This window comes from Leptonotus elevatus, chromosome 11 (assembly GCF_054856555.1).
Source record: "Leptonotus elevatus isolate MCC_2025b chromosome 11, RoL_Lele_1.0, whole genome shotgun sequence".
Taxonomy (NCBI): Eukaryota; Metazoa; Chordata; class Actinopteri; order Syngnathiformes; family Syngnathidae; genus Leptonotus; species Leptonotus elevatus.
In genome coordinates, this window is record NC_141249.1 from 14,332,503 (window position 1) to 14,352,504 (window position 20,002).

The 20,002-nt window shown below is 39.3% G+C and overlaps 1 protein-coding gene across 1 annotated transcript; it reads left to right on the plus strand.

Moving 5' to 3' along the window:
* The first annotated feature begins 10,116 nt into the window (after positions 1–10,116).
* Positions 10,117–17,570, plus strand: fstl3 (follistatin-like 3 (secreted glycoprotein)). Its single transcript, XM_086089838.1, has 5 exons — positions 10,117–10,327; positions 11,534–11,713; positions 13,743–13,958; positions 14,616–14,843; positions 14,918–17,570. The coding sequence occupies exons 1-5, from the start codon at positions 10,261–10,263 to the stop codon at positions 14,968–14,970; spliced, it is 744 nt and encodes a 247-aa protein (XP_085945964.1). The 5' UTR covers positions 10,117–10,260; the 3' UTR covers positions 14,971–17,570.
* Positions 17,571–20,002: the final 2,432 nt, after the last annotated feature.

Sequence of the window (20,002 nt, forward strand, 5' to 3'; positions counted from 1 at the left end):
TCTTTTTGAGAGAGAAAAATAATTATTTGCGTAAAACTTTTTTTCCTTGTCAAATGATGACTTTCTTCTTGTAAAAGTAGGAAATAAACAAAAATATTATATATTTCCGTAATGTTTTTTGTTGAAATATTAAAAATGTTTTCATGTTACGACTTCATTTCTTGTAAACTATTATATAATTATGGGATTTTCTGTAACATTGTGACTTTTAATGTATTTGAATTCTATTACTTTAGCCACATAATAACTTTTAACCAACTTTTCTCATAGAATTACATCTGTTCTTGGAAAATGGTGGCTTTATTCATGTAATACTAAAATCCCGTGATATTGTTAATTTGTTCTCTTGATTTACTTTTCGTCTAACATGATAACTTCACTCTTGTAAAAAAGATGTGTATTTGACTTGTCTTGTAGTATTACAACTTAAGTCAGACAAAATCACACTTTTTTTTCTCATATTAGTGCAACTTTATTCTTGTAAATTTGTTTAAATTATGACTATTAGTAGTGACAATTTTCATGTAATATTACTTGATGATTAGTTTAGGACTTGTATTATGACTTTATTCACACACACAAAAGGTAGTTCTTGGTTGAATGTGAGCCTTCTAAAGATAGTTTTCGTTTGCATGTTTCTTCTCGGATGCTTGTGTTGACAACAGAATCTCATCTTCTTTGCCAGCCTTATTATTTTTTTTTTTAATCTAAATAAATTGAAAGGAAAGAGGACATAATATAATTCTGTATCGAGACACAACTTTTCATGTAGCAAGTTCCAATTTTATTTTATGTAGCATGAGCTGCCATTAGCCTTGTTAGGAGCAGGTGTGTTCAATCATCTATATAAATAAAGACGACTTGACTCAACTAATTAATACTGCATGGATATTGGCGAGGGCCCTCCCCTCGTGTTCATAATAACTGACACGACGACGCCTAATGAATTCAAAAGATCCATACATTGAAATATTAATAAAGCGGCAGGCTTATCGCGGTGCCCGACTGCCCGTCTACCGGTACCCGTGGCGCCTGGCACCGTGTGAATCAAACCATGTCCCGGCACTGAGATTGATTGAAAGGGGAGGTGAAAAGGAGACTCATTAATCACCCTGTCAACGAATGATCGAAAAAGGGGAAACTAAACGTGGGAATCAGCTGCAAGTAGTTTCCATTCATATCCGTGTCAACCTCAGGTGGGATCACATGGTGTTTAAGCAATTTGGAGGACATTCAATGAAAAGTTGAATGCAAAGAGAGATGGTGAATGTGTACAAATGTGTACAAAATGTCTGCAAAAGCATTGTATTTTGTCACTGAAATGGTGGTTAAGTTATATATAAATAGTTTATTCAGACGGTGTGTGAATTCAATTGATTGATCTATCCAGTGGTGGTGTTCATGTAACAAAAGACTCAGCTACGCCTCAGTCCTTTGTTGCCATGGTAACTGCTGCCAGCTGGAGCATCAGCACTTGTGTCATCAAAAGGGGCTTCGTGGTGGACACATTTTATTTTATTTTTTATTTTTTTTTAACAACCCGGGCTGGCTGGTGGCTGCTACGTGGGAGTAAAAGGATTTCAGTGTGGGTGAAGCAGCATGTGGCTCACTGAGCAGCTCAAAAGACTCAATGAAACCTCTTCCTGAAAGAATAACATTATATAGACAAATTGTCTTTCCTGTTTTTGCTGTGTTTTTGGGTGTTTTGTTTTGCAATTCAAATACAAATGGAGTGAAGTGAAAAATGGAGCAACTATAGTAACTGTAATGCCCTCCCAGGTGGGCAAGGAGAGTCACAGCTCTTGAACGGGACAAACATTTAAATGAGAACACTCGCAAGGAGCTGTTGTGGGCCACAACTCACATCCCGATGCACTCACTCACTAAGCCACACCCCTTAAAGGTACATGTTAATTCTACAATACTTACAGTAATTACAATTCATAAAAGTAGTTTATTTATTTGTATTCTGTTTTGTAATTTTTATTTTTATTTTTTATTTTTTATTTTTTCTCTTTTTTAAAAAATAAAAACAATTTAAAAATTAAAAATAAAAAAATTATAAAATTATTTTTTATTAAGCCTTTATACAATGCTGTGTATTTTTCTTATTGAAAATACAAAACAAAAATATATTTTGGGGGACAAAAAACGGCATTTCAATTCCTTTCAATGGAGAATTTTGTGAAATGTGTTCTTTATTAAGCGTACTAGCAAAGTTATTAAAGTTATATTGTTGGCATTTTTAGTATTCAATTCATCCTGAATGCGGAATAAGTGCTCAAGGCTTGCTGACCTTCTTAATTTGGCAAGTAAAAATACTAATAATGAGGATGTTTATTTCTCACGTCCTCTCCAGGCTGTTTACACTTCCGAGGTTGCACACGAGAGCCAGAGTAACACACTACAGAATAGTGTATTATTAAATCGGTGATATTGATTAGCTTGTCTGGCTGCCCTCATATGCGTTTTTTTATGGATTCACGCTGTTTCATTTTTGACGTCATCTGGTGCAAAATTTAAAACGTCTTCATACTGCACAGCAGTCGACTTCCATTGACTCAGTGTGAGAATGCTTTCGGCTAAGATTTGTCATGCTGCCAGGTACTGTAGATGTGTTGTGAAAATGTATTTTTACTGTACAAAGTGTGTCAGAAAAGTTCCAGGACTGGTGTCTCAAAAGATATTCAAAAAATTTTAATGTCAGGCTTTTTCATCTTAGCACATGATGCAAATTTGCTGTTTTGTCTGTAACTAATGCATTCAACCACTCTTGGAACATTGGCAGAAACTAATGACTCTCTGCCCACACAGTACGTGTGAGTCACAGTCAGGTGAGAAGTCAAGCCAAGTTTCAATTTCTCATATCAATTTGAAGAGTAAATATGGATAGTGTGATGGTTGTAACTGAGAAAAAGGAAGTATGTTCTTTTACAATACTCCCGCCAACAACACTGAGCAATCAGGCTGTTGTTGGCTGAGGTTTTTATTTCAGAAGCCTTGCATAATTAGCAGGCATAATAAATGTGTTCAATGAAATTATTTCTACAATGATTCAGAGGGTTCGGTGCATGCTTTTGTCATATTTAGGACTGAAATACGACATCCGCCGCACAGCTCAGAATCTGCCAGCCTGCACTTTGATCAAATACAGCACCTGCGCCACAATTTAGACCAGCTTTCGTCTGATGTAAAGTTTAAGTCTACGCGCTGGAACACCTAGCATAGCACAACATGGTCTGCCAAATTCCCAAACACGTTAAAGGGGATAGGGGTTTATGGCATTCTACATAGAATGTGTTTCATTCCCAAATAAGATTGTTTCATTCCAAAAGTTAAAACAATGGATTGCAGGTGGGCCTACCTAAGTGCTTTAATCCTCCTGTCAGGTTATTGTATAACTGTCGTCCACACTTGGCCATTCGTTTGCTTACGTCTTTTAACTCAACCTGACGTGACTTGAGCTCCGGCTGATGTTCCAAATGTTCTCTGGAACATCTGTTTATAGAGCAGCATGCAGATGGAGCCCGACCGGAGGCCATGTGGCGGCAGCAGTGGTGGCGTGGTGGGGAGGGGAGGGGAGGGGAGGGGAAGGGAGGGCTCCCCTCAGTCACGACTGCCTCGGCATGCTGCTCTCATCGGCAAGTGGGCGGGGGAGCCGAGGGGCGTGGGTGTTCCGAGATGAAGGTGAAGAGGAAGGAAGAAGATGGAGGGGGGGCAGCTGTATGAGCAGAGCGTGTGCTGACATTAACCTTCTCCATTAATGAAGCACCAGGGAGACTTTGCATGCGCAGGAAGGAAGCGGAGAGGTTGAGGGCGGCGTCAAAGTGGCAGAGGAAGAGGGCCGTCAATCAAAATGAGGCTCAAATTGAGTGGACGCCTGAGGCGGCTGCTTTTTAACCTCACTGCTCTCTTAACTTTGTTGACATTGTGACGTACACACTGAAAACTTCATTTATCCCCCATCATGTTGACTCACCCGTACAACACTTGGGATGCATTTCAAGGATCGGTTAGCATTAGGTCGATATACAAACGCTGTGTGGTAAGAGGTGTTCGCAAGTGGGACGAAATATTAGAAACAGCTCTCAGTATGATGCAGTGCAAGTTTACACTGTAATTTACAGCAACATACTGTTATTATGTCCATCAAAACTGACTGCAGTACAATGACGTGATTGATGGATGACGCAGTGGTTCGCTTACCTGACTTCCAAACAGGTGGCGTGGCTTTACTCGTTCCCACTCAGTGACAGTGTCAATGGTTGTCTTCCTCTGTATGAAAATGTCTCAAGCCCTCCTGTCTGGAGTTTGCATGTTTTCCTCATACTTGTTGTGGGTTTTGTACGAGAACACCAGCTTCATCCTAAAAACATCCATGTTTAAACACTCTAAATTGCCAATACAGTGTAAGTATGAATGGTATTTGTCTCTGTGTGCTCTGTAGTTGACTGCAGGTGAGCAGTTATTTGAAAGTCCAAAATCTTAATTTAATGGCTGTTTTGATCAACATGAGGACGTATGATCACTTTGGGTGTAGTATTCCCATCAGTCAACTGCAACAAATAGCCCACTGCCTCAAAGTGTGTAGATTATTGGCAAGGTAAATGGCGACCTCATCTGGTTTAGACTAGCTAACGCAAAAACATTTTGGTCGTTAGTCTTCAAACTTCACATCCTCCAAGTGGTAGATGGAAAGTAGACATTACACGTTGACATTATTTTAGGCTTCAGCTTCGTTAACTACATCTACAACTAAATACATCAGGATATTATTCACATTTCTTAAGTCAGTCTAACTAAAGCTAATATTAGCCTGCTAGCACCAACCAACTCAACGTGAACTTTGACAATGTACCTGCTGCTATTTTACTGACTTTGTCAAATTAGGACAAGAAAGTTGGCACGGACTGTTCCCAAGTAATTTTTTTAATTATTTTTTTTACCTCAAATAAGCTATTTTGTATGGAGGACCAAAATTGCCAAAATTCAAAATAAATAAATTGCTAAATAAATGACTCAAATAAAAAATAAAAACGGATATATAAAAAATATATATAATTATATATATTTCCATTTATATTTATATTTTTGGATATATTTTTTTTCTTATATCCGTTTTTATTTTTGACTTTTAGTCATTTATTTATTTATGTATTTAGTCATTTATTAATTTTGAATTTTGGCCGTTTTGGTCCTCCATACTTTTGAAGAAAAGCAGACTACGCCCTGGATTGGCAGTTGGTAAACTCCATGGCAACTGCGTGTGCGCCACTGCTGCACAATAACAACTGATGTACCATTTATCTATTTTTGTTTTATTTATTTATTTTAATCCTGTTTAGGGTGGTTGAAATGAAAGTGGATCCCATATTGACTGCACCAAGTACAGGGCGCCGATTCGCCGGTCCATCCATGGTTGATTCAATTGCCAGGTGGGCCATTTAGCATGAATCAATACCACACTGCCAGTGCCATGTGTACATTCTACACTAGCAGTAATCAATGAGCTGTAGCCTGTATATATGGCAAAACACCCAAATATTTTTATTGTCCACTTTCAAAGTTTCCAATTCAATACAAAGTGCCTGCTGTCATCTGGATTATCTGTGCATGTGATGCAAGAATTCACAATGAGGCCTAATAGCCCTGCGCTTATTAGTGCATTAAGCAATGAAACTGAGCAAAATCGGCAGCAGTATTACGTAAATACTACATGCAGACTTGGGAAGACTGTACATGGACAATAAAACTGTATATTGCTAGAGTAGAGCTGAAACCTCCTATGTCACAATTTGGGAAATTTGGCCAATCTCAAGTGTTGAAAATGTATGACCCACACTATTGTTTAGGATGCCAACCTTCTCCACTAGATGGCAGTGATGTATTCCATCACATTAGGACAAACACGTTTGGCCTACCAACCAGAGTTCTCCCCACCTGCCTGGTCAGTCAAACATTCACATGATTCAACTTGAATGTCCAGTTCAGATTGGACACAGTTTAGTGTGCAATTCTTCACTTTCATGCCGTGTCATGGAGCCCTACCACATGAAAGGGGGGCCCCGATACGTGCGAAAGATCATACATTTGAGGGCGCTCCCCGTTCCCTCCGCCATGCTGTATTCATTTGTATGGCTCGGCAGCTGTGATGCAAACCATATGAGTGAACGGGCAGACACCCAGTGGAAGAAGCAGCCCACCCACGGCTCGCGGGCTCCCTTCCAGGTCAGGCGGCATTCCTTCTCAGGCCCTAGGGATGTTGACTAATGAAGGCAACCGACATCCTTCGCGAGGACTGGGATATTACAACATGTGCTACCTTTAAAAAAAAAAAAAAAAAGGAGGGGGGACGATCAAAAGAAAACATTAAATATGGTGTCAGACTGACTTACTAGTAAGGAGGTGAACGAGTGCAGAGGCCTTCGGATGTAATGTGACAACACGAGCCTCGTTTTTAGTCACGAAAATACATTCAGGTGTAAGAGGTGTCTTTATTTCTTACTTGCTAACCATGACCTTGAAAAAAATATTAATTTGAATGAAAAACACCTACAGGCCATAAATATAAAGCAATCAAAAGAAAAACGAGTGCGTCTTCTTGTGCCATGTGACAGCATATAGGCGAGGTTATAAAGTGCTTGTCTACCGAAAATACATTATGCATGCTCGTGACAAAGATACAAATGTGAGTTTAAAAACAAGATTCACATTTTTGTAGTTTTGAAGGTTAATGCATCGTAAACTTTCTTTGTACAGTCGACCCCAAGTAGCGAAAATTTATCTGTAATTAATGCCTGGTGAAGTGCATTTGGGGGTGGGGGAGATAATATACTGTACATATTATTTAACACAAAGAATTATTTAAAAAAAATGCTGATAAACATTTAATATTGATATCAAAATGGGCGAGAAAACCTTCACATCTCTCCAAATTTTTTCTTTGAAGTAAATAACAAAAAAACCCCACATTAAAAATACTGAAATAAAATCCGTAATATGCGAATCTGCGGATGCCGAATGCGGGCGTTAACTGTGTTAGCATTTAGCTATGAAGAACCGAGGACCTTCCCTCACTCCCTCCTTCCTTCCCACGCTTTCATTTACCACAAGAGTTGGGGAATCATTGCAACCGCAGCCGTTGGATCAGATAACAGTGAAAGCAGACTGTCAATAAACTGCGGCAACGCTGGAATGGCCTGATCATCGTAGGCACTTGATATGAATTAGATTTGGCACATGCTGGTTAGAAGAAGTCCCCCGGTTATAGAGCGTGAGATCACGGTCTCTGGTTTCTATCACAGAAACCACATTAAGAAGAAGTCAGGTCCATAAGTATTTGGACAATAACAGAATTTTGCTTTGCCGTTATGTACACCATGACTGCGGATTTGAAAGATAGTCATCAAGGTGTGATTGAAGTGTTGGCTTCAATCTAAGAGTTTTGACAAAAATATGATATCTAACATTTAGGTATGACCTTCAAAAGTATTTGGACCAAGTGATATGATATCATTGTATTGGCTGGCAACTATTTCAGGGTGTACTTCGCCTTTACCAGTCAGCTGGTATAGACTTTAGCTCAGCCATGACTCTAATGAGAAAAACTCCCATAGAAACTGGATGGATGAGTGGACTTTGTAAATATATACATATCCTTTGGAGTGAATGACTGCCTGAAGTCTGGAGCTCAAAATTTGAATTTTTTTTAAGTCATTCTTTGCCATTGACGGCTTTAGACGTCAAAAATTCATTTGAACTATTTCTTAGTTTAACAAGAGTATGAAAACCTAAAAAAAGTTATTGTACATTCAGAACACATATAAAATGTGTGATTAATCGTGAGTTAACTATTAAGTTAAGTAATGTGATTAATTAAAATGAAAAAATTTTATCGCCTGACGACCAAAATTCTAATAATCTTTTCTTTTCTTTTTTTAAGTAATCTTTTTTCAAAAACCAAATTTTTAATAATCTTTTCTTTTCGTTTTTAAAATAATATTTTTTCAAAAAAAGAAAAGATTATTAAAATGAGGGCGTCAGGCGATTAAAATGTGTAATTGTAATTAATCGCATTACTTCAATAGTTAACTCATGATTAATCACAAATTTAATTTCTGGTCTAAATGTACAATATCTTTTTTCATACTCTTGTTAACAAAAGTGGAAAAAAATATTAAACTAATAGAGATAGTTCAAATGAATTTTTGACGTCTATAGCCGTCAATGGCAGTTAATGATTTAAACAGACAGACAGACACACGATCAGTGGTGGAAGGTGATCTCCAAATGCCCACTTCACAACGGCCAACTTAACATCATCCGCAAGTGGAAATCTTCTTACAATTCCATATGAATGTAGTTTGTATGCGCTGATCTCCTGCATGGACTCCAGTGAGTCCGTTATTCTTCCGCCATGTAGACCGTGAGCATCTCCTGAATTGGAAGGGAATGAGAGGAGCCGCTTCGACTGGCCAGAATCGAGTTAGCTGCGTTCACTCTCACAACAAAAAACAGCTTTGCGCTGTGCACGAAAAGAGGGCCATGATGACAGAATCTTTTTCCCCATGATCCCCAGAACATTATGGGTTGGCGTATTACTGTCAAAAGCTAAAGCCAAGAAATTCCTTCATGAATGTAAATACATGGGTTCACAACAAACTGTTAACCACTTGTTAAAAAGAAAACTGGTAGCATTCAAGAACAAGAAGGCCTGATCAAACTTGGACTTGTGAATAAAAACAAGCATAAGCTCCAATGTTTTGGAATATAAATCTTTGGACAGAAAAAAAAACATTGTCAGCTTGTATCAGAATTGGCAGAGAAGAAAAAGAACAGCTCATGATACAAAGTATACCACATCGTGTGTCAAACACGGGTGTTTAATAATGATGACTTGTGTGGTGGCAATTGCCACCGTAGATAATGACACGATGTTAAAAAAAAAGACACACTGACTGGGAAATAGAGAGAGGTAGAGCCAACAGTGGTTGTTTTCTTGAGTGATTGAGATCTTGGGGATTTAAAAGGTACAAAAAACACAGACATGGATGTGAACCAGCACACATTCACAACAATGCACGATCTTCTTCACCCATGGCTTTATTTGACAATGATGTCACGTCATTATTTAAAGGGGACGTCAATCTTAAAGATTTCTTTACAATAATATGTCATATGTGACCTCACTAGTCTAAACATGACATTCATTCATTACATTGGTGGAACATGAGTTATGCAGCAAAATCCAGCCGTTTAATCCATCTCAGGGGGCGGCCATTTTGCCACTTGCTGTCGAGTGAAAATGACATCATAGTTGCTCAGGTCTCGGTAACCACCAATCACAGCTCACCTGTTTTCTGAAGCTAAACTGTGATTGGTTGTTACCTTAGACCTGAGCAACTGTGATGTCATTTTCACGCAACAGAAAAATGACAAAATGGACGCCTTCTGATATTGATAAAAAATGCTGGATTTTGCTGCTTAACTCATATTCCACTAACGCAATATTAAGCAGAATAACATATTTAGACTAGTTTTGCTGCATAGAACATATCATTGTCAAGATTTTTTTTTTGTTGACTTCCGCTTTAAGCCTCAGAAATTGCGGTCTTCTACATAAAATGGATGCTGTTTTGTAATTGCATCTTGGGTTTTTTCTAAATCAATTGCGGTCCTGTATAAAGAAAATAATCACTGCTCAAATAATTTTATAACTAACATGATTGAAAGACACAGAGGGGGGAAAAAAATCCCCTGTAATGACTTCAGGCTTTATCCACATTCAGTGATTATTAAACAATAGCAAGTGTTTCCCCAAAAACTTGAAGTTGTCTGTGCACACAACTTGATTAACGACAAAAATCCAAACTATTGTAGTGCACTTTTAATGAGCCTGTAATTAATCTAATTTATGAGGTCACGTAAGTGGCCGGCGTCTGGCGCTTGGAAGGATCATTTCCCGACTCTGGAAATTGAGTCAGCGTCAAAGTGTCGTTCGTGCCTGCCCCGTCTTAGTACTGGCTGAGAGCAGCGCCCATCCCAGCAGCATAATTCCATCTGGGCTAAATATTTATACAGAGGAGGAGGGTGGAGAGAAGTGGGTGGAGGGGGGCAACATCACTTAGCCACAACACATTCATTCACATAAGGAAAGAGAGGCTTCTACACCAAGTTAGTGTGAGAAGATTAGAGCTGAAGGAACATAATTTCTATCTCTTCTCGTAACTTTTTTTTTTCTTTTTGGAAGCGCAGCACAAGATGAAGAGCTTTGTGCTTTTTGCTGTTATTATCACTTTGTGCCAGATTGGAAGGAACCATGTCAGTGGTAAGTAGATTTTGGATTGTAATTGAATGAATAGGTGTATTTTTTTTTCTATTATTGTGCAAAACAGCTTCCAAAGTGTTAATGGAAAATAGCATCACTTGTTAAAAAAAAAAAACTGATGGAAGAAGCTAATTGACTTATTCATTGCCATTGACAGCTATAGACGTCAAAAATTATTTTTTAAGTATTTCTAGTTTAACATTTTTTCCCACTTTTTTTTAACAAAAGTATAAAAACCTAGAATATTTTTTTGTATTAGAACAGATATTAAATGTGTGATTAATCGTGAGTTAACTAGTGAAGTCATGTGATTAATTGCGTTTAAAAATTGTAATCGCCCGACGGCCCTAATAAAAAAATATATATAAAAAATAAAAAACATTATTAAAAATAAAATTTACAATTTAAGAAAAGGTTACTAAAAATTAGGGGCATCAGGCGATTAAAATTGGTAATCGCATGACTTCACTAGTTAACTCACGATTAATCACAAATTTTATATCTGTTCTAAATGTACCAAAAAAATCTAGGTTTTCATACTCTTGTTAACAAAAATGGAAAAAAAAAGTTCAACTAATAAAAATAGTTTAAATGTTTTTTTGACATCTAGCTGTATAGCTGTCAGTGGCAGTGAATGAGTTAATATGCATTGACTATTAAGAACAAGGTTTCACAAATTTAGGCTTGGGGACTTAAAATGTGTCACAAATGAATTTTTGGTTAGTATTTTTCTTTTTACAGGTCATTAATGATTAATTTAATGACTGAATTAATGTTATTTATAATAATCTTGCAAAAAGACTAAATATCAATGTATTTGCAATTACTGTCCAATATGTTTTAATATGTTTGGGTGGAGGGGGAGAAAATGGGAGCTTAAAAAAGTTCAGTGAAACCTGGATCCAAAAGTCAGCTCAAGGCTAACCATTTTATGATAACTAGACCACTGACTTCTCCCACATTATCCTAATATAACTACAACATACCAGTTGCTAAAAGGGTAACTTTTTGACATTGTAAGACAGTACAAACTTGATAGTTCTTGACTGTCTAGTGAATGATACAAACTCCTGACTTTAAATATATTTCAAAATAAAAGTCCATACATAATATCTATCAAGCTGCCTTCTTAATTATCTGCTCACTGTATATCTCTTCTTACCTATCTATCTGACTCGTACTTTGTGTTTGTTGTTTTTTTTGCAGCGGGGATGTGCTGGCTACAGCAAGGCCAGCGGTGTGACATGGTGCTGATGAGAGGGGTCACCAGAGAAGAGTGCTGCGCGGGGGGCCGGCTGGACACGGCATGGTCCAACGCCAGCCTCCCCATGAATGAGGTCAGCCTGTTGGGCTTCCTGGGCATCGTCTCCTGTAAACCCTGCAAAGGTAAACGCACAAAAGAAAAAAAAGCAATTGTGTCACTTTTTAGGGTTTCACTTTTTATCTCCAGGCAACAGCAATCCGTTCTGTTTTCTATAGTGCTTATCTTTATTAGGGTCGGGTGAATTCGGGTTGAAACTTAAAAATGAAAGATGACAAAATGATCAGCTGCTCTAATTTTGATATTTATAGGTATATTTTTGACTGGAATTGAAAATTGTAGAATCAATCAAGTTTGCGATGTAACATGCTAGCAAAATGCAGACGTGGATGAGAGAGCGTGAGGCGCTCCACAATACTCCGCCCACCCACGAATCTCCGCGAGGTTCATCCAGGTTCACTTGAGTTATGTGGTCATGCGATTCATCTGGACTTGACACCAAAACTCAAAGAAAGTAATGTGGGGGGGGGGGGGGGGGAGTGAGCGCAACAAAGTAAAGATAAAAGTGCACGTCCCACGTGTGTTTCCAGGGCATCACGTTTGATTTGAGGTCATCCATCCTTCAAATTGGAAAGGGAGTAAGAACACTCGTGGGCAGCGACCATTATTGGATTTTTGTGGCAAGGCATGATCCGGAAAGTTCAAAATAGTGCATGTACTGCATGCATAATATATTTTTGAGGTCCCCCAATTTGGTTGGTTTTACCATCCGTCCATTCATTTTCTTTTGTGCTTGTCATTGGGGTTGAGGGTAAAGCTGGAGTCTATCCCAAAGGACTTGAGGCAAGAGGTGGACTAGTCACCAGTAAATCCCAACGCACTTAGAGACAAACCAAAATTCCCAGTCACAACTATGGACAATTTAGAGTCTTCAATTCATCTAAAATGCATGTTTGTGAAATTTGGCAGTCAGAGAAAAGACACGCAAGCACGGGGCGAACATGTGAACTCCACGCTCAATGGCCAAAATTCAAACCCAGACATCAGAACTGTGAGATGTTCTAACCGCTATTTCACCGTGCTGTCGGTTTTTCCAAACGACGATGTTTTTAGTTGTAATTAATCGCATGACTTCAATAGTTAACTCGCGATTAATTGCAAATTGTATATATGTTCTAAATGTACAATAAAAAAAATCTAGGTTTTCATACTTTTGTTAACAAAAGGGAGAAAAATGTTAAATAGAATTAATTCAAATAAAATTTTGACGTCTGTAGCCGTCAATGGCAGCGAATGAGTTAAAAACAAAAAAATCTAATTAAAAAAAGCTGAAATGCAAAATTTGGGATTTATTTAGCCTCAAAATAATAGCACCAAATGAGGAAAAAAAAGTAATTTCAAGACCGCTTTGGTGCGTACATTGATAGTAATAAAACGTTTGACTGAACCGTTGTAAAAAAAGAAAAAGAAAAAAAAGCCATTCACACTAGTAACATACAGTTTAAAGCAATGTTTAAACATGGCATCATATTTCTCATAAATTTAGTATGACCTATGGATAAGTTTCTAAAACCTGATATGAAGGTTCTCGTCAAAGGTCCTGGGAACCGATAGGCCTGTATTTTTGCTATGGACTCTGCTCCGCGTAAAATTACGCTTCCAGCCGAGCGCCGGCAACGTATCTCATCGTCTCTGTCTCTCGGGACGTAAAACTTTCCGCCAAAGTCATTTGAACGCCGACTGCCGTTCCACCCTCTCCCTCCCGCCTCTGCGGGAGCTGAGGCCGTGTCTGCGTGCGGCCGCTTCACATTGGATGTGTTATGAAAACACGGCAGGCCCGCATTCCATCAGACGCGACGCCCCCGTGCGTACCGCTCAACAAAAGCAATGTGCTGCTGATTGTAAATACAGAATCAGGAGAGGTTCAAACTTGAGTCGTAGTTATGAAGGAGAGTAAAGTGCAGGCTCATAAAAGCTGCTGGCCAAAGTACTCAAACTCTGTATCCAAGAAAAGTACAGATAACTGAGTGAAAACTATACTTAACTATAGTACAAGTATATTTTATTTTTGTTACTTGCCGTACGTCGTTACTCCCCAGCAGTGCATAAAAGTAACAGTGTAACGAAGTTCGGAAATCACTTATTTTCTCACAGAGACGTGCGAGGGCGTGAAGTGCGGCGTCGGGAAAGTGTGCAAAATGAAGATGGGAAGGCCGCAGTGCGTGTGCGCTCCAGATTGTTCCCACATCGGACGCAGGCAGGCCGTGTGCGGCAGCGACGGGAGGTCGTACAAGGACGAGTGTGTCCTGCTCATGGCCCGCTGCATGGGACACCCCGACCTGGAGGTCATGTACCAGGGAGAGTGCAAAAGTAAGTATGTGTGACCCCTGAAGTGAACCCCTACATAACGTGGGAATTACAGCGGTGTCTTGACATGGAAGTTGAATTTGTTCTGTGACCATGTTAGTAACTCATAACACCGTATCTCAAAATCTTCTTTTCTCATTGAAATAATACGGGCCCCCCACTGTTCACGTGAAATACAGACCAGGTAGGCCCATGCATAGTGAAAATCGGCATATAATTGACATCCATTGAAATGCATTATTAAAAAAATCACTGATAAACAATTGCTTGGACCTTGAAAAAATCACATAAATTTCAATCACAATATTGAGCATAAAACAAACAAACAAAAAAATACAAAATTAGATAATTTTTCTAAATCACTCAGCCCTATACACTCTAAAAACAGTTGGGTCAAAAGTTACCCAATTATAGATAAAAAATGGACCGATCCATTTTATGGGTCAATTTGACCCAACTGTCTGGGTTGTTTTATACAAAATGACTCTTGTTTTTTCTTAACACAAGTAAAGGATCTGACCAATATTTATGAGTTGTTTTACACTAAAAGACCAATTTCTTGACCAATAGTTGGGTTATGTTTGACCCAACTGTTTTCAGAATGTGATAGTAGCCTTATCAAAATGATGGCATTAAAGCATTTATGATATGTTTTGGCAGAGTCGTGCTCCAATGTAGTGTGTCCGGGAACGCACACCTGCGTGACAGACCAGACCAACAGCGCCCACTGCGTCATGTGCCGAGCCACGCCCTGCCCTAAACCGCTGCCCTCCGAGCAACCCATCTGCGGCAACGACAACATCACCTACCCCAGTGCTTGCCACTTGCGCCGCGCCACCTGCTTCCTGGGCCGCTCCATAGGAGTCCGCCACTATGGCCATTGCAACAGTACGGACACGTCAAAACATATCAACTTCTGGAAATCACTCCCTCATCTCATTACCACACTTTTCCCTTTGCAGGTCCTCAAAGGAAAGCGCACGTATTTGGCGGCATTGAAGAAAACGCCGTCTAGACGTCCACAAACGCTCCGCAAGCTGACCTCTGTTGTGTTTATGACAATCATCTTTCCTTGTCGTACACAATTTATTTGATATGGAAGCAGTGGCATGGCGTGGGGGAGGTGCCACGCGAGTGGTCGACCTTGGGTGAACATTTTGAGGGTGTGTCAAGTTTCCCAAAATATTTACAGTAGCAGCGGTGATTATTTAGTCGTTATTTAGGTGTCCCTGTCCATCTTTGGGCTTCACCGATTAATCGGTCGATATTAGCTTTAGAAGACGTTATTTTATCCTCTTTTTTTTCATTTATTTAAATTGTCTGCTTATTTGGTTATTGGAATTTGGCCAAATATGTGAATTGGCATCGGCCTAAAAAAATAAAATAAAATAATAATAATAATTACATTGGTCGGCGTCACATGTCAGTGTGCTACTGTGCTAGTAATTTAAAAAAAAAAGAAATGTGGCAGGGGTAGGTGTCATATCAAAATAAGTGGGAGTCATAGCATAGTAACATTGTTGAAATAATCAGACTAAGTATAACAGCTCTTTTCAATCAAGTACAAAACAGCAGGCTAAATTACCAGAACACAGCAGCCAATAGAGTGTGTATAGCTCCCCCCCCCCAAAAAAAAAACTGTCTGTGGTCCCTTCATGGCCCGCCCAGACTGTCGGAAACTACCCTAACCCTGCAACCCACGCCAAAGATTGCTACAGTATAGAAGCGGTGGGGTTAAAAAATTTTAGGATGTGCGCAAAATCTGGAGAAACCTCATAGCATTAGCATTGCTAGCAGTAGTAGTGAGCAAAATACCCCCCCCCCCCAAAAAAAAAAGTTGTTGTTGCTGTTATATTTACACACACACACAAAAATTCTGAATCGCAAGTACTTTGACAGTGTCGCCTAGCTTGTTTCCCCCTCGCCTACAGTACATGTATGAGTTCCCTTAGCCCTGAGCTACGGTGGCCCAAAAGGATATAAAAAGCTAAAAACAGGCCTAAGGCACTCACTGATTGCTCCGGGTGGAAATGTAACCCACGCTACGCCACTGTGTGTTGAAGAGCTCTATTGAAAACTGCATGCTAGTTAGTTAGGAGCAGATGAACACATCAAGACAGACACAACTGGAGACGTGTTCATATTGTAAATAGAGTACCGCAAATATTTATTGGAGAAGGTATTAATCACTATTTATGATTCTATCCTCATAACAAATCCATTTATCCTTGGGAAAGCTGAGGCTAAACTATATTTATTGTTCTTTGTTTTTATTCTTTGCCACTTGCGACCGCATTTTTACGGCCTGGTTTTATGACAAACACAGTCTTTTCCTCATTAAGTCGATTGTATAAAATCTGGGCCGCTGGGCGGAAAGCTAAGACCAAGTTTATGGCTTTGACAATTTTCAAAGCTGCTGTGAGTGATAAAGTTGTTGTTAGTGTGTTTTTTGTTTAGGTTAGCAAAGCATGTACCTGTAAAGCATTTCATGTTTACACCAGCAACTATGGAAAGCCGTTTTGAGTATTTATTCGATATCGGTGATATCCAGCTGGAGGTTGCGCTTTGTTTCACTAGCAGAATAATTCAGTAGTGCAACGACTGTTTTACAAGCAACATTATTTCAACTAATAGTTGTTCTACTAGTGCGCTGAATTGTCTTACTAGCAAGGACATTAGTACAGGGACCTTAACTCATTCGCTGCCATTGACGGTTATAAGCGTCAAAAATTAATTTGAAGTTATTCTATTTGTTTAACATTTTTTTCCACTTTCGTTAACAAGACTATGAAAACCTAGAAAAAAATTATTGTACATTTAGAACAGATATAAAATGTGTGATTAATCGTGAGTTAACTATTGAAGTCATGCGATTAGTTACGATTAAAAAAAATTATCGCCTGACGAGATGATTATTAAAAATTAGGGGTGCCAGGCGATTAATTTTTTTTATGGTAAGTAATCGCATGACTTCAATAGTTAACTCTTGATTAATCACAAATGTTATATCTGTTCCAAATGTACAATAAAAAAATCGAGGTTTTCATACTCTTGTTAACAAAAGTAGAAAAAAATGTTAAACTACTAGAAAAAGTTTAAATGATTTTTTGACGTTTATAACCGTCAATGGCAGTGAATGAGTTCAGCTGGATATCAAGGAGATCCAGTAAATTCTCAAATGGCTTTCCATAAACAACCCACATCCAAACATTCCGAACATGAACTGCTCTTGTTGTTGTTTTTTCTTTTTCTCAACAATACCTCCTCTGTGGAACGCTCGCTTTTGTTTTTGTTTTATTTTGTAAATACAAGCTTTTGTAGGACGCACTTTGGCTGCATCAATTTGATCGGAATTCCCCAAAAGAATGTAGCGGAGAATATCGAATTAGTCTCGGAATGGACCACAGTAGCCAACACTTGATGTCGCGCCATCAGAGGTGAGTCAGGTCTGTGTCGTGTTGACGGCCCAGATGAACTCCCCGAGTCCGCGGTGAGAATTGGAACTGAGCACGCGGACTCCTTATTTGTGTGTGTAACCTACTGTGAAAAAATTAGTAATAAATGCATCGTATTTTTGTACTGCCGTTTCCACATGATAAAGTCATAACTATCAGACATCCTGCGTCTTCTTTCTCTTTTGTTGATTGATTGATTGATTGATTGAACTTACAGAAGATGATGTCCATGGTGTCCAACCTCCTGACTCACTGAATCTGAGGCGTAAGGATTTTACTCAGAGAAGAGTGAGGTCCCACCAATGGACCCAGCATGGAGGCTCAAAAGCTTAATTCACAAAAGAGAAGGACCAAATGCAAAAATAAAACTCATTATCCATTTTCTTCTGCCTATATGGCATCAGGCCACAAGGGCAGCAGATTAAGTAGGGAAAAACAGACTTCCCTTCTCCCCCAGCCACTTCGTCCACCTCTTTCAGGGGGTCCCAAGGCATTCCCAGGCAAGCCAGGCAAGATAAGCGTCCCTAGAGCCTTCTCCTGTTGGGAAATCCCCAAACCACCTCACCAGGAGAGCGGCCAGAAGGCAGAATGTGTAAGCAAGAGAGAAATGTGAGAAAAATGTGTATAAACTGTGTGGTGAGGGGTTTTAGAGCCTTAAAACATTTATAATAAATGTAACACAAAGTTATAACTACTTTGCGAATTTCATTCATTGCTTGTATTTTTTGGAACCTAACCCCAGCGGAAAACGAGGGAAACACTGTATATCTGACTTGCAGTGTATTTTCATCAACAATAAACTTTTGCATGGTTTATAGATCATGTTTGTGCACTAAATGGTAATTTTTTTTTAAATAAAAACGTCACTAAAAAGTAGGACTGTCCGGCGTAAATCCGGACGTCTGGCCGCCCTATGCCTGAGCCACTTCATCTCTTCTCGATCCAGAAGTTAAAGATCGCGGCTCGATGAAGCCAACAAAATGGCCAAAAGATCCTCTGCTGCACACATTGAAAGTCCAAAGACCATGGCCGCAGCAGATCCAAGCACTCGACTTACGGAAGAGATCCAAAGAGGGACCGGACCGGCCCTAAGGTCCAGCGACATTTCCCAAACTTCCCACCACGATAGGCCACAAAATAGAATGAAGATGACTGTTTTCGAAGCAGGCACTTCTCTTGTACATCAAATGTTTGGACCTTAAAAACTACTCGCACAACATTTCAAGTAACTGCTGTCACGTATTCCTAAAGAAGCCCTGTTGTTTTGCAAATATATACATGAGAGGTGGCAAATCCAGGTCCAGAAAGTAAAAACCCTGCCACAGTTTGGCTTTAGCCCCAGGTGCTAGCTAGCTAGCTCCCACGGTGCTCATTTACCTGCTAGGGAGCTAGCTAGCTAGCTAACATCAGGGACTAAAACCAAACTGTGGCAGGGTTTTTACTTTCTGGACCTGGATTTGCCACCTCTGGCAACATCTGGTTAAACTTTCTGCTGAATGGCCTGTTTCTATCACTGCGCGACACTTTTTAAATGACTCTTTTTTTTTTTGCACATCAAAGCAATGCCACTGCCTTGATCCCACGTTGCCATGTGAGCATACATACTCTGGAAGAACACGCTCTCCTCCGTATTTTATTGATTGATTTATTTTTACCGTTTTGGCTGTTCTAATTTAACAAGCTAGATCCAAAGAACCCTTGTTTTTTTTTAATTTGTTTTTTTTAAATCACATCTTGTTATAAGGCATCCAGATGTGTCCGTCACTTGACCTTCTATAAATGGTAAACACAAACACGTCATTATGTAGAATACCAACCGCACGGCAAAAACATTAAGCCACTAGGATGGGGTAATGGCTGGAATAACATGTTGTTGTCACGCATGAGCTCTGGAGCATTTGGCTGAATATGAACTGATATCATTTCCTGTAAGGCTACACTTCCGAATTCATTAAGTTGCTTTTGTCAGCAGTCACATCAAATACAAGGTAACCGGTCCCATTGGAAGCCACATGGCCATGAAACTAAGCAATGGTGCCATTACTTTTGGTCCTTTAAAGAAGACGCTAAAATTGTCTTTAAACATGATATTCTGGTTAATATTGTGTTTGCTGAAAATAAATTAATCAGCAAAATCTACCTATTTTTATTCGTCTTAATGGGGCGGACATTTTGCTACTTGCTTTTGACTTAAAATGACATCACAGTGTCTCAGGGCTCAGGTCACATCCGTCGTGACTCACCTGTTTTCCGGGTTTGGTCATGTGACGTTTGCAAGCTGAGCCCTTTGTGATGTCATTTTCAGTTGACAGCAAGTGGCAAAATGACTGCCCCCAAGATTGGATTTTGTTGCTTAATTCATATTCCACAAACGCAATATTCATCAAGAATTGTTTAGACCTGTAAGACGCATTAACCATATTGTTGAAAATATATTTTTTTTTACTTGACTTCTGGCTGCCCAACTATTGCTCACCTGTTCTAAACATGCATAAAAGTCATATTTGCCAAAGTTACATCACAACCTCTTTCGATGACGCCGGTTCCGGAGGCCGCACCTCATGCCGTGACACGTCAACGACATCCACATGG